Source organism: Stenella coeruleoalba (genome assembly GCF_951394435.1).
Source record: "Stenella coeruleoalba genome assembly, chromosome: 3".
Classification (NCBI taxonomy): domain Eukaryota; kingdom Metazoa; phylum Chordata; class Mammalia; order Artiodactyla; family Delphinidae; genus Stenella; species Stenella coeruleoalba.
The window spans coordinates 16,558,528-16,575,011 of NC_137148.1; the positions used below are offsets into that span (position 1 = coordinate 16,558,528).

A 16,484-nucleotide genomic window follows, 5' to 3' on the forward strand; every position below is an offset into this window, starting at 1 on the left:
CCTCATTCCACTAGGTCAACATCACCCTGATACTAAAACCAGAGAGGAAAATCACACACACCCACACACAGCACTGCTCCCCCCACACACACAAATATAGGACAATATCACTGATGAGCATGGGTGTAAAAATCCTCAACAAAATGTTAGCAAACCAAATTCAACAATACATTAAAAGGGTCATACACCATGATCAAGTGGGATTTATCCCAAGAGCGCAAGGATGGTTTAATATTTGCAAATCAGTCAATGTGATACAACATATTAACAATTTGAAGAATAAAAGTCACATGAATAGCAGAAAAGTGTTTAACAAAATTCAACACTCCCTTATCTTAAAAAACTCTGAACAAAGTAGATATAAAGAGAACATACCTCAGCATCATAAAGACCATAAAATGTTTAATAATAAGGGGGTCACTTAACATGTGAAAGCATAAAAGATCTAGATTGACCTTCACAGTTTTCTCCTTACCAGTGTATGGGAGCAAGAAAATATTTTCCATTTACTAAGGTGGGAAATGAAATTTAGCAGAGAGAAACTTAACGGACCTCAAGAGGACTCTCAATTAAGACAGACGGCAGGCAATTATGAAACTCAAGGACTGAGCCCTGAAAAACAGAGGAAATAAAGACATCTGGTAGATGGCAGCAGGAATCTACGATGGCACAGACATTCCTCTTTCTCACTGTGCCATTTCTCTCTACCTAATCACTTTGCCTTCTGTCACACCTCATCACTATACCTTCTTGCTATACCTGACTGCAGTGTTTTTACTTTATACTTAATCACTGTGTCTTCATTCTACACATGGTCATGATGACTTCCTCTAGTCTTGATCTCTGTATGTTCACTCTATACCTGATTGCTGGGCACTGTGTATTCACTCTAGTCCTCTTTGCTGGGCCTTTTCCCTATACCTCATGCTGAGCCTTCTCGGTATACTTGAACACAGAATATTCACCCCACACCTGATTGCTATGCCTTCACTCTATACCTGACTCCTAGAAAATGGCAAAAACTACCCAAAAAAGTGGGGTTGAATTTATTGCACATGAGTTTTTAGAATGAAATTTCAGGAGTATGTGCTCTAATACAATGATTTCACACTTAAAAATATGTATATATATTTTTTAATATAATGATGGGAATGTATAGCTGCTTCATTTTAGGACAGTGATTCTAGACTCAGAGAGGCTTAGTAACAGAAATACTGCCTCAAGGCTTTTTTTGTTTCATTTTGTTTTGGCACAGCTAGCGGGATCTTAGTTCCCCGACCAGGGATTGAACCCAGGCCCTCGGCAGTAAAAGTGCAGAGTCCTAAGCGCTGGACCACCAGGGAATTTCCATATTTTTCATTTTATAATATTTCACAGCAATTTCAATTTATGAGCCTTTATTTAAATATAGGGGTAATAACATAGACTAATTAATATTATCAGTGATAATTAAGTAATGGCAAGTGTCTAATATGAGATTTTTGGTTTGGTCTATTTCCCCAGAAAGGAAAGAAAGAAGAAAGGAAAGAAGAGGAGAGGAGAGGAGAGGAGAGGAAAGGAGAGGAGAAGGAGAAAACAACAAAAGTGGCCATAATTAGGATAAATTTATATAAAATATCAGTAAATTTTTGTAAATATTAAGAATGATTTTAATAAGAAAATTTTATATCTCTACATTTATGTGATAAGTATACAGAAAAAAATCACATGGAATAACACCTCTTCACCTCTATAAAAAGTATATTTTGTCTTTATTCCATATAGAGTCTATTTATTTATTGACTATTACATTTGTGATACTTTGTTAGGTGCATATGACACAGAAATAAAATAATTTAAAAATGTGAAGGACGTACAAATCAGTAAAATATCAGATAAGCTCAAATTAATGTATAATATAAAGTAGTGAGCAATAAAATATAAGCTGGGGTCCTCAACCCCCAGAACATGGACAGGTTAGGAACCAGGCCACACAGCAGGAGGTGAGCGGTGGGCGAGAGAATGAAGCTTCGTCTGCTGCTCTACATCGCTGCCAACTGCTTCTGCTTGCATTACTGCCTGAACCGTGTCTCACATTACCATGTGAACCATCCCCCCACCTCCCCAAACCCCACCCCCCACCCCGGTCCATGGAAAAATTGTCTTTCACGAAACCAATCCTGGTGCCAAAAAGATTGGGGACCACTGTAATAAGCCCAGGATGCCCTAAGGTCAGTTGTAGTAAAAATTTTTTGTTGTATTTTTTTTAAAAAAAGACAGTATCTCCATGAAGAGAAGTATTAATTTCCAAGGCTAATTTATACACCAGAATGTTCCTTTAGCCATTATGAAAATTTCACCCATTATATATTTTTTACATTTACTTAAACATAAGTTGTATCTAGAATTGCCAAAACTGATTGGTTTTCTTTGTATTCACATTTCCTACACTGAGGAGTATATACGTGAAAATCATTTTTGAATATATTTTTTAAAACATTACATGAAGATTTGGGAATTCCCTGGCAGTCCAGTTGTTAGGACTCTGCACTTTCACTGCAGAGGGCCTGGGTTCAATCCCTGGTCAGGGAACTAAGATCCTGCAAGTCCCATGGTGTGGTCAAAAACAAAAAAAATAACATAATGTGGAGATTTAATTTTTGTAAATTGGGCCCAACTTATGGTGAAATAATTTATCTATTCCAGTGAAGTACTTTCTATTATGAATTGACCAGTTTTATTGGGGAATTCCAAATCTAGTATACTTTCATAAAAAGTAAAATGGAGAAACTAAGGAATCTGAAGTAGCATAAAATGCAATCTGGTAGATCGTATCAATCATTGAATAAAAGTGAGAAAATAAATTGGTTTTGTGGTCCTTCTTGAAAAAAACAAATGTAATTATTTACAAGAAAATAAAAAGAATCATTACTCCATAGAGCAATAAAACTTTTTTTACCAGATATCCAAACAATGATGTTCAAAAAATTAAGAGGCTGTATTTTTACAAACTCTTTCTTCCAAACATAAGTGTAGGTGGAAAGGGCTAACATATTATCATTCAATAAATATTTACAGAACATTGTGTCAAGTGATGTACAGTAATAGAATACAGCAAAAGTAGAGTAGTAGAACTTCTGAGCCTTCTCTTCAAAAACCCTTGAAGCTTATGCTCTCACTCTCTTGAAATGCTGCCCTAAGAATGAATGTGAAGTATTTCCCCCATTTCATGAGTTGTCTTTTCTTTTTGTTGATGGTTTCCTTTGCTGTGTAGAGACTTTCTAAAGTTCCACTTGTTTATTTCTGCTTTTGGTGTCAAACTTAAAAAGTCATTGCTAAGATTGATGTCAAGGAGTTTACCCACTATGTTTTCCTCTAGGAGTTCTACAGTTGCAAGTGTTACATTCAACAAGCCTTTGATCCATTTTGAGTTGATTTTTGTGTATGGTGTAAGAAAGGGATCCAGATTAATTCTTTCACATGTAGCTATCCAGTTTTCCCTACCCCATTTATCGAAGAGACTATACTTTCCTCACTATATATTCTTAGTTCTTTTGTCATCAATTCATTAACCATATATACAAGGGTACTTCTGGGCTCTTTATTCTGATCCATTGATCTATGTCTGTTTTTATGCCAGTACTGTACTGTTTTGATCACTACAGCTTTATAATATAGTTTGAAATCAGGAAGTGTGATACCTCCAGCTTTATTCTTTCTCATGATTGCTGTGGCTCCTTGGGGTCTTTTGAGGATCCATACAAATTTTAGGATTGTTTGTTCTATTTATGTGGAAGACACCATTGTGATTTTCATAGGGATTGTATTAAATCTGTAGATTACCTTAGGTAGTATGGACATCTCAACAATATTCTTCCAATCCATGAACACAGACTATCTTTCCATTTATTTGGTCTCCTTCAATTTCTTTCCTCAGTGTCTTATAGTTTTCAGTGTACAGATCTTTCACCTCCTCTGTTAAATTTATTCGTAAGTATTTTATTCTTTTTGATGCTATTGTAAACAGGATTGTTTTCTTAATTTCTCTTTCTGATGGTCCATGTACAATGAATGATATTTTGAGCCAGTAAATTGTGGCTTGGTTTGTTACAAAACAAAAGCTAACTGATACAGAAGAAAAGTTACGAGAAGGAAGTTAAGAAGAAAAAACTTATGAATCTTAGAAAATTTTGTCCAATGTATGATTCACCACTTGCTCTATATGATTCTTCATATGCACTCTAATCTACCATGTAGAATTGCAGTGTCAGCTTCACTTTACTGAAATTATCTCATTCTGAAGTTATGCCCCAGGGTAATAATTATAAAATGGCTACTAGAATCCTGGAAGATATCCAGGTGAAGCTCCCAAGATGTTTGGGAAGAATTAAATTAGTTCCCCAACAAGCAGCAAAATAAAATAAGCACAGCTGGTGTCTCTTCTTGCTGCTTTGCAACAAAGAACACAGCTGCAAATGGAAACAGGTCTGGGATTTAGAGCTTGGAAGGGAACAAAGAAAACATGAAAAAGATTGGGGATGTTTTAATACATCTCCAAAGACAAAGAACCTTGCAGAATTTAAGGGTCATAGAGTAAAACTTTGTATCTTCTCCTTATATGCCAAATTAAGTTTTAGTACTCCACTGAAATTAGAGTTCATAAATTATATATTCATAATTTTCATAAAGTATATTCTGTTCTCTCTCCAATTAATTGAAAACCATTATTCCTATAATCTCTTACAATTTAAAAAATGATTTTAAATAATGTTTAATTATTGGTATATTTTATTAACATATAGAAGAGAATAGGTAGAGATTTATATATTTCCTTATAAATATGTTTCCATGAAAAACAAAGAAGATGTGAAATTTATTTTCAAGCAAATTAGACTGTGATCTGGCATGGTTTTCTTTGAAACAATTTCCATATATAAAGCAATTTTTTGAAAATTTAAGGTGTTGAAATGCAACCAAATTTAAATTTGTACTTCTGATTCCAGGCAAAAGCAATACTAGAATTGAAGAAATGTGGGTATACTTACACACAAATAGAAGAGACAAAACTATTATTTTTTAAAAAAGAGATTTACCAATACACACAATTAAAAATAAACCTTTGCTAGCTTTTTTAATGATAATAATATATATTATTATAATACCACTAAAGGTCTTAAGACAATTGTTCCCTTTCCATCTGAGAATGGCAATGCTATTTACAAATAAGATTTTATTCATTCTATCTTCATTTTCAAAAAGCCACACATGCACCCGAACATTGACTCCAAAAAGGGAATAATTTCATCTCATGGTTAATGCCCTCTTTGAAAAACACAGACTTTTAATAAAATTACAGAAAATCAAATTAAAGAAGTACTTCTATAGAATAATCGGTAGGAGGTGGTAAAGTCATCAAGATTGGAATGATAATAAACCACATATCAGAGAAAAAAAGAAAACAAAAAATTGTTAAGTGTGTATTGATAAAATATGTACCAGTCTCTTCACAGTCCTATCAGGTTACATTTGCCCTCCAGAATATTATAATGTCATTCTGTCCACATATGTTCACTTTGTTGAAGGCAATCACATTTTTAGATAAGTTTTTAAAAAAGCAATGTGACAGCCAATAGCTTACTAGACACCCATCATAATTCAAATGGTCCTTTTCTAAATCAGTGCTACAAAAACAGGCAGATTTAAACGAGCACCACGATGACTCTCATGTAGCCACACTGTTACTCTTCTTTCTGTGAGCACAAATATCCTAACTTTATTCAATGGTTTTCCTCACTGTTTTCATAATGGTATCCATTTAAATATGGTCACTAATACTTAAACATGAAAATTGCTTACCTGGGCAGATAGAATTGGTTTTGGTCACAAAATATATGGCATGAGCATTTCAACACTATGGGATTCTCTTCGGAAGTGACTCGAAATTTAACAAATATCTTTGCTCTCATTCATGTTTCTATTTTGAAATCTTTTTTTTTTTTTTTTTTTTTTTCAGTACGCGGGCCTCTCACTATTGTAGCCTCTCCCGTTGCGGAGCACAGGCTCCGGACGCGCAGGCTCAGCGGCCATGGCTCACGGGCCCAGCCGCTCCGCGGCATGTGGGATCCTCCCGGACCGGGGCACGAACCCATATCCCCTGTATCGGCAGGCGGTCTCTCAACCACTGCGCCACCAGGGAAGCCCTCTATTTTGAAATCTTTTCATTCTTTTATTTTGCATGTTTCTTAGGGCAGTGATTCTCAACTGAGAGCAATTTTGGCCTCCAGATATCTTTGGGCAATGTCTGAAGACATCACGATATGGCAGCGGTGGGAGGCATGCTATTGAAATCTAATGAGTAGAGAGACCAGGGATGCTGCTGAACATCCTACAATGCACAGGATAGCCCCATAGCAAAGAATTATCCAGTCCCAAATGTCAATAGTGGAAAGGTTGCAAAACTCTTCTAGGGGGATATGATTCCCTAGATAATAGCTGAAATTACATGGCGTATGTAAATCTAAGAGATAAAGAAAAATCTTATTTTAAAACATGCATCAAAAACCACTTCAGTTTATTTTGCATCTTTCTTTTTGAAAACATCCAGAATGCCACAGACTTTGTCTGCTTGCTATTGCTCACTGACAGAAATATACTACCACATTATGCTTTTCTCACTGGCAATATAACACCCAGCAACTACTTGGAGGGCTCCACGACCATTTCTTAGCAATGGATATACAAGAAACAGTCATCTGATAAAATCGTGCACACATAAGAGGTCCCCGGTGCTGTCTTCTCTTGCCCCCTCTGTATTCTCATATCACATTTTGCAAAGCTCTACGGGGAATCCATCATTTGCATGATGATCCTGCTTCTGCCCCCTTAATCACACAAGCAGGTGCGCATGCACACACGCACATACACACTCTGAACTATACAACCCCACAGGGAAGAGAGAGGAGTGTTTTTTATCATGTGTCCTCTGTGTAAAATGCACTTTTTTCTCCTTGTCTAACTGAAAAAACCCCATACATTATATAAGATTCAGAGGATGTCTTCTCTAGTCTGCAAGCAGGGCTCCCAGCCCAACTGTATGGGCCCTCTATTTTTTTGCATATCAAACACCATATTGAAATTTTCTGTTTACATGTCTGCAGCCTGCTCAAATTTAGGGGCCTTGTTTTATTTACCATTTTATTACTACCCACTATCACATTTATTAGGACACTAAATGCCTTCACTCTCTCTCTCCTTCTTTCCAGAAAGAATTGGAGAGATTAAAGGATACAGTTTTTTTTTTAATGACTGGATGATTCAAAACTCAATTAATGTGTATATGGTAAAAACAATGATCTTATCAGTCACCTTCGGTTGGGAAAATTTTGTTGTCACCTATCACACTATTGTTAGCTATTATTAGTATTGGGAACTGGTATAGTTTTAAATGTAAATATTATTAATGTCTATTTTCACAAATCTGCATTTTACTTTTCATTATCATTTTATAAATAACATGTATATATTATTTTAATAAAGAAGAATGTACTTCTCTCATACCAAATAAACCTGAAACCCTCTTTGTAGAAGTAATCACTTTTACCTGTGTGTGGGTCTCCTTCAGATATTTCTTATGTATGAGTATGCATATTCTGTAACTCGTATTTATTTTTTAAAATAAAGTAGGTTCTATTCCACATGGATTTCTGAAAACTTTTTTCTCACTAAAATACTCTGGATCGTTGAATGTCAGCATACACAGTTGAAATTCATTCATTTTAAGGCTGCCTAGGGTATCAGTATATGAAGAATCATTCATTTGAGAACTTCTTTATTAGTGTACTTTAAGTGTGTTTTCTATTTTTCACTATTGTGAACAATACTACAATGGGCATCCTTCCTTCTATATCTTTGCATATCCATGTCAGTATATCTATAAAATAGCTTTCTACAATAGATATATGTTCTTTCAAAAATTTTGATAGACATTGCCAAATTACCCTCCAAAAAACTATGAAAATCAACCTTTCTGCTAACGGTTCTGCACATTAACAATTTTGTGATTATCAAATCTGCATACTTGGTAGGTGAACATTGCTATCTCCTGCTCCTTCGTGGTTTCTTAAATTACTAGTGAAATTTGAGATTTTTTTGTATAATTAACATGTGTTTATTTTTCCTAAGAATCTCCTGCTAACGTAATTTCCCCGTGTTTATTTGATTGTAGTCATTTTATCCACTCATCAGAACTTCTATGGATCCAATTGATTCTACAGTTGATAGGAAACATGATTTAGATATCTGAAATCAACTGTTAGCTTCACCACATGCAGAAAGAAATATTGGTGCCATAGCAAAATCATCTAGTGTCACAATTACATAGTAGAAATGGAAAGGAGAGATGATTTTCTTTATCATTCCCAAATCAAGCCACTTAATAGAAACTGGCATCACTGTTTCTTTTCTGATGCTAAAACCTTACTCGCCACTCCTTTGGATTCAGTATTAGGTTCAATTCTTTGGTTATTGGGTTCATGCTGAAACCTAGAATTTGTCCAACTATCAATTCAGATTCAGTGCAGCTGCATGTATCTGAAATCCAACTCGATAGCTTAAAAAGATGAGATTTACTTTCTTAAGAAGGCTCTTGGGATTTGCAGACCAGACCAGGAGCATCAGTTCTGTAATGGATCATTCTTCCGGGCCCTTCTATCTTTCTGCACTAAGCAACAGGCTTTCATCTTTATAGTTGCAAGTGGCTGCTACATTTCTGTACCACATCTGCTTTAGGCAACAATTGAAAGGAAAATGGTGATGGGTGAAATATGCATGCCAGGTGTGATTTTTTTTGGCAGGAAACCTATATCTTTCCTGGAAGTTCCACCTAATTGCCTCTGCTTAACATCCTACCATCTAGAATTACATCACATGGTCATTCTTAGATGAAAAGGTATGGTAGGAGGTGAATATTTAATTCTGCACAGTGTCACCCTGATCAAAACTGAGTTCTCTTAGTAATAGGGAAGGGGAAGCTGAATATTGGATAACTAACAGCATTTACCTAAAGGGAAGAAGAAGCATGATCCTACTGTTTGTGACAAATGCCATATTTTTGTATATGTGTATATAGTCAGCTGGGCTGTCAGAACATTAACTGCCCTGGATCAGCAGATGACTGTCTATCAAGAGTATTAGAGGGTCATTCTCTAAAATCCCTTACCATAGAGGTTGGCAAACTTTTACTGTAAAGGGCAACATAGTAAACATTTTAGGCTTTGTGAGCCATAGTGTTGGCTGCAAACTCAACTCTGCTACTGCAAAGCCCAACTACCATAGCAATATGTAAATGAATGGGTATGGCTTTGTTCTGGTAAAACTTTGTTTACAAAAACAGACAGCAGGCTGCATTTGTCTCCACTGCCATGGTTTCTGTTCTGTCCTGCACCACATTACTAGTTTTTTGTTGTTGTTCCTATTTGTTTGTTTGATTTCTAAAATTAGAGGCAGTGCAAATACCACTCATTCTTAAGGCCACAGTGTAAAGTGAGTTTCTCACTCCACTAACTTTTATATCACCTTCCATATGTTCATATTACAATGTGCATTAGATGTTATTATAATGATTTTTATGTATTTGTTTTTCCACAATGAGTTCACACACACACACACAATATGATGTCCAATATTCAGCCTAAAGCTTGTCATACTCTTTCACCAGAAATCATGCGTGGAACTGTGGTACAAAAGAGACTGAAAGCTTACTCTGCTTTGTCCCTTTTCTCCACTACTTTCAGGCATTAAATATTTTTCCTTCAACCATACTTGTCTCCATAAAAGAACTTAAGAATACAGTTGACCCTTGAACAGCTTGGGGGGTTAAGGGTACCAACCCCCTGTGCAGTCAAAAATCCATGGATAACCTATTACGGTCGGCCTTTGTGTAGGAGGTTCCTATAAGTGGACCCACGCAGTTCACACCCGTGTAGTTCATGGGTCAGCTTCACTAGTATTTCCCTCCTATTCCTACCTTTCTCTCCAAGTCCTAGATGAGGACTGAAATGTCTTGGCTTGTTCCTAAGTCCTCCAGCCTTTGCTGCAATGATTCCTTTAGGATTCATGATTCCTAAACGTCCAGCATTCTTTAACAGGCTCACATGTACCCACTTAGCTTTCACTGTGTTCACACACATGTATATATTTCAGGGTACATTTCTGATAACTTTTTTCCTCCCCTTGTCATTTTCCTTGGCTTTTCAATCTCTGTTCTGATTCATTTCAACTATTTTCAATGTCAACTGTTTTCCTAAATATTTTTCTAGATAAGGTGGGAGGATGATGTACTTTCTGGATCCTTCTCCACATATTTCTTTCATGCTAACAGATGAATCATGTTTTACCTGAATGAAGGATTTGGGGTTTCAGTCATTTCTCTGTAGGTTGACAAGGGTATTCAATTGTTAACCACTTTCCAATATTTCAAGTGATAAATATGATGTGAAAATATCTTTTCCTAATAGGTAATTTTTAAATATCTGAAAGTTTGTAAAAATTTTCTCTGTATCCTTAGGTGAATCCTGGCAAAGTTCCTAAAGCCTAAGTTTGATTCTTATTCTACTACCCTTTCCAGGAACTCAGAAAGTCTATTAAACTTGTGAATTCTGTATATTCCTCACCTCCAGGAAAAAGTGTTATTGCTCCTCTCCTTCATCTGCTGTTTCCTGCTCTCTGGGAACATGTGTTATTCACATGCTAGGTCTAATTAACATATATTCTAAGTCTCATCTATTTCTCACAATTGCCATATAGTTGTATTTTTGCCCTCTGATTTTTAGCTCCTGCTTCCAGTCTGGGATGTCCTTAAGTTCCAGAAAAATAATTTGGGTCTTATCAGTGACCCTTCATGCCTCAATGCATACATTGATGTTTTTGTTGTTAACTTGTGTATAGAAAACATGGCTTTGAGTTACAGAAATCTCTCTGCAGTGTCCTTAAAACACTAGTGCTCTGATTATCTACGGTTCAATACTCTTTCTTGGTAATGACTGCTGTGTCCTTTTTTCTCTCTATGGTGCTTTGCCTGCCCTGGTGACTGTCATTTCCTTTGCACTCCCTGGCGTTCTTACTTGGCCTCTGGCAGTACCTTACCAGTGGCATTCTCACAAGTGGCGGAGTCATAGAGCTCTTCACTTTTATAGGAGAAGAGGACTGGCAGATGGGCTGTCAGTCCCTTGACAAGGTGCTAGGAGGAAGTCTGTTCTGGAGTTTTCACACAAACTCTCACCTGCCAGGAATAATGGTGTTGAGCTGTTCAACTTTCCTAAGAGACCAATGAGCATGAGTGTCTTCTGGGCGTTTCCACAGGCTCTCTGAGTCTGGACCCTGTATTCTACTCTGGTCCCTGGGGAGCCAGATTAGCAATGGCTTTCTCCCCTGAGATTCTGGTTAAGAAGGAGAACTTAGTCTCTCTAACTTGTTTCCCCAACGGCTTCAGAAGCTATCTGCCAATCTCAGGAGAGCTAAAATGAAAAAAAAAAATAAACTGCAATCTTGAATTAAAAAACCTTATGTATATGAGATAAAGGATGTTAACAAAACATATTGTGGTAATCATTTCACAATATATGTAAGTTAAGCCATCATGCTGTTCACCTTAAACTCATACAGTGCTGTATGTCAATTATATCTCAATAAAACTGGAAAAATTTTCAAATTAAAAAAAAATATATATATATATATATATATATATCCAATTACACAGAGTGATTTGATTCGTGACCATAATACCTAATTTAAAACCCATACATACACAGGAAACTTAAATATGTAAAACCTTTATTCAAAATATACATTCTAAATCCAAACTGAGAGCTTCACATAGGTAATAAAAATATTATTATCACAGCTGAACTTTATTTTAATTATATTTAGGAAATTTATCATCTGAGATAAAAATAAACTAAAATAGCTAAACCATGGAAATCTGTGAGTGGTGGGAGAACCCCAGATGATCAGAAGACTGGAGACCTCAATCACGACTTATCAAACGCAGTGTAGGCTCTGCATTCAGGAGAGCCTAGAGTCAATTTCTTCTAGCAATTTGGGAAAGAATTTGGGAAAGTTACTTACATACTGTACACCACTTTGCACAGCTTTAAAGTGGTATTGAAAATACTTCACAGGGTGGTCATATATTTTAAAATAAATAAGGGATATAAATGCTTAGGATATCTGCAAAGTTTATTGATTAATTTAGCTATTGCTTGTACTATTAATACTATTATAATTTGATCATAACCTGCAAGTATAAAAGACATAGATTTCCAACATTATACTATCTGTATCTATACAAATTGTCACTGAATGTGTTGGTATGGTCAAAGAATTATGCCAGTTAAGCAAGAATTGCAAGTGTTTTCTCATGTATGGTTGTTTTTCCTTGAGATCAAGCTGTTTCTTAAACTTACAGATTCAGAAATTTGTTTTAATAAATATTAGAATAGCTAGGCCAAACATTCTTTAACACTTTAGGCCATAGGAAATTATGAAAATATTTTGGAACTTCTTCAGATTTCTTCACTACCCCCCAAAAATTTAAAAACTGGTCTTCAAAAGATGATTTTTGGATCACCAAAAATATATTAAATGCCAAAATATAAAAATGATTTCTCTTACCCATCTCTGACATTTCAGGCACAGTTACGATATATGGTCCATCTGTGAACTTTGGAGCATTGTCATTGATGTCTTGCACTTTGATGATAAACTCAGATTCAGGTTCAAGGGGCTTGTTTGTTCGTCTGTCAATAGCCTGAGCATGAAGCACATAGTGGGTCTTCTGCTCTCTGTCTAGACTTTTTGTTGAGTGGATGTCACCCGTGGTATCATCAATGATAAATATAGTCCCAGCACCTTCTCCAGTAAGGATGTACTTCACAGACCCATCACCTTTGTCAGAATTGGAGTGCAGCTGTAAATAAAGATGGAATAATTTAACATGAAATTATACTCCAACTTCACATCGTGTTCTCTGAAAACTACCTATCTATAATTTAATACTTAGTTTTGACTATGACTTTTCTTCTCTCCACAGTGTCCCATGTGTTGCTACAATCATCTATTGGTCTGCAGTATTTCTCCACTTGGTATTAATATGGATATTTTTATTATGATCTGTCTAAGATCCAATTATTGATGTAAGAACAATTAATAAGCAATACTTATTAAAAGAAAAACAATAACCCTTGAGGTCATTCTACCAAATCCACACTTTACTACCTACATAGAATAGAACTGGAAAAAGAAACTACTAGTAAATCACTGTTGCCTTCCATACTTGTAGGGATTTTTTTTTAAATTAATAGCTTGTCATTCTATTTCAACATTAAAATTAGAAAAAAAATATTGTAGGACAAATTGACATTCAAATTATTTATTAAAAATTCCACAAAAGGGCTTCCCTGGTGGCGCAGTTGTTGAGAGTCCACCTGCTGATGCAGGGGACATGGGTTCGTGCCCCGGTCCGGGAAGATCCCACAGCCGCAGAGCAGCTGGGCCCGTGAGTCATGGCCGCTGAGCCTGAACGTCCAAAGCCTGTGCTCCGCAATGGGAGAGGCCACAACAGTGAGAGGCCCGCGTACCGCAAAAAAAAAAAAAAGAAAAAAGGAAAGAAAGAAAAATTCCACAAAAGAGGCACTTATTTGTCACAGAAGCATTAATTTTATAATTTGGAAAAATAAATATTTTCTACATTAATTGTTTACATTTAGAATTTTAAAAAAAACTTGTGGTAGAATATTTTCTTTCTTGAAAATTTATGAAACTTTAACTCAAAATTTAAATAACAGTAATAGATTTAATAAGTAGGCCCTAATTTTTAATTAATTGAGATACACTAAAAAATTTCACTTATTAAATTAAAATGATCAAATATTCTTTGAATAGACATTATAGAGTAATATTTCAGCAGAGGATTTCAACAAGAAAGATAAATAATGGTAAGATAATTATAAGCCTCTTTTTATCATTTATATATTAGCAAATGCTTTTAAACTGCATATGGTTCACACTTAATATCTTGCTATAACTTATAACATCAAAGTTCAGTTAAATATTTCCATGAATACTACTGTTATATTTCTAGCTAAGAACGACCTCAGTATTATCCTAAATTGCAAACACATACTTGAAGAATGGTTTCTCCTAAGAGATCTGAACAGTTATCCTTCATATGAAACCTTTTTGGTCACATAACCTCAACTACTCACTTTTTGCACATTTCTGACCCTTGCAAACAATGAAAATATATAACCTTGTTCACATAGTGTTTTGGTTTCTAGCCACAGTAAAGTGAAAATTTTCAAGGTTTATGTTAAAGTCTCTGAAGTTTTAGAAGATATTTTTTAAAAGATAAAATATAGGGATTTCCCTGGTGGCACAGTGGTTAAGAACCCGCCTGTCAATGCAGGGGACAGGGGTTCAATCCCTGGTCTGGGAAGATCCCACATGTCCCAGAGCAACTAAGCTTGTGAGCCACAACTACTGAGCCCGCATGCCACAACTACTGAAGCCCACGCACCCTAGAACCCATGCTCCACAGCAAGAGAAGCCACCACAATGAGAAGCCCACCCACTTCAGTGAAGAGTAGTCCCCGCTTGGCACAACTAGAGAAAGCCTGCATCAGAAATGAATGGCCACTATCAAAAAGCTAGAAACAATAAATGCTGGAAAGGGCGTGGTGAAAAGGGAAGCTTCCTGCACTGTTGGTGGGAATGTAAACTGATACAACCACTATGGAGAACAGTATGGAGGTTCCTGAAAAAACTAAAAATAGGGCTTCCCTGGTGGCTCAGTGGTTGAGAGTCCACCTGCTGATGCAGGGAACACGGGTTCATGCCCCAGTCCGAGAAGATCCCACATGCGGCAGCGCGGCTGGGCCCGTGAGCCATGGACACTGAGCCTGCGCGTCCGGAGCCTGTGCTCCGCAACGGAAGAGGCCGCAACAGTGAGAGGCCCGCGTACCACCAAAAAAAAAAAAAAAAAAAAAAAAAAAAAAACTAAAAATAGAACTACCATATGACCCAGCAATCCCACTACTGGGCATATACCCTAAGAAACCCATAATTCAAAAAGAGACATGTACCAAAATGTTCATTGCAGCACTATTTACAATAGCCAGGACATGGAATCAACCTAAGTATCCATTGACAGATGAATGGATAAAGAAGATGTGGCACATATATACATAATGGAATATTACTCAGCCATAAAAAGAAATGAAATTGAGTCATTTGCAGTGAGGTGGATGGACCTAGAGTCTGTCACACAGAGTGAAGTAAGTCAGAAAGAGAAAAACAAATACCAAATGCTAACACTTACATATGGAATCTAAAAAAAAAAAAAAATGGTTCTGATGAACCTAGGGGCAGGACAGGAATAAACACACAGACGTAGAGAATGGACTTGAGGACACCAGGAGGGGAAGGGTAAGCTGGGACAAAGTGAGAGAGTACCACTGACATATATACACTACCAAATGTAAAAGATATAGCTAGTGGGAAGCAGTCTCATAGCACAGGGAGATCAGCTTTGTGCGTTGTGACCACCTAGAGGGGTGGGATAGGGAGGGTGAGAGGGAGACACAAGAGGGAGGGGATATGGGGATATATGTGTACATATAGCTGATTCACTTTGTTATACAGCAGAAACTAACACAACATTGTAAAGCAATTATAGTCCAATAAACATGTTAAAAAAATTTTTAAAGACCCAATGCAGCTACAAATACATAAATATAAAATATAGAAAAAGACAATATAAGGAAAGAACTATTCTTATGGGAAAATGAAGGCATCTGAAACATAAATAATAGTACATCAGGAAAAGTTTAACTTATTTTTTGAAAACACATAGGACATAATTGGGGACAAAATTCTGATGGGAATCACTCAGCTAGATTCAACCAATTAAGTCATTTCAAAACTGCTTTTTTGGAGTTTTTGTAAAAAGGAGTAAAAATACATTAACAAAATATGAAAAACACAGCTTTCAAAGATTCACACTTCATTACTAAATTAACTACTAAAAGAAGCAGTAAAATGAGTTTCATAGAGACAGTTGCATGCATGTATGAAAGTGAATTTATTCATTTATTTATGTCTCTTGACACATCATTTTAGCACCTACAAGAAAAGATTTATCATTTATGCAGCAGACGTCTACACAACATCGATAGAGCAGTCTGTTTCACATTCTTTAACTTTGCCTCTATCCATAACCAAAGCACAGCCACGTAGAGCAACAAATTCATTGAACAAATGTTTCTAAAACCTTTTCTGGAACTTTCGTGTTATTAAATTAACAAAAAGTGAGATCGGTTTAATAGCTATTGCTATACTGTATATAAATTATAAATCTATATATTATAAATATAATTAATTGAAAACACTTGAGGGCAAGGGTTAAGCCTTCTAACAACTAATTTTTGAAAGACAAAACAATGGTGACAATT

The 16,484-nt window shown here is 36.0% G+C and overlaps 1 protein-coding gene across 1 annotated transcript in view; it reads right to left on the bottom strand.

Moving 5' to 3' along the window:
• The window catches only part of CDH18 (cadherin 18), a 612,477-nt gene that overhangs the window by 246,433 nt on the left and 349,560 nt on the right, over positions 1–16,484 (bottom strand). The window contains exon 3 of the mRNA XM_079918320.1: positions 12,649–12,943. Within this exon, the coding sequence (XP_079774446.1) occupies positions 12,649–12,943 (295 nt within the window). The remainder of the gene's footprint in view (positions 1–12,648; positions 12,944–16,484) is intronic.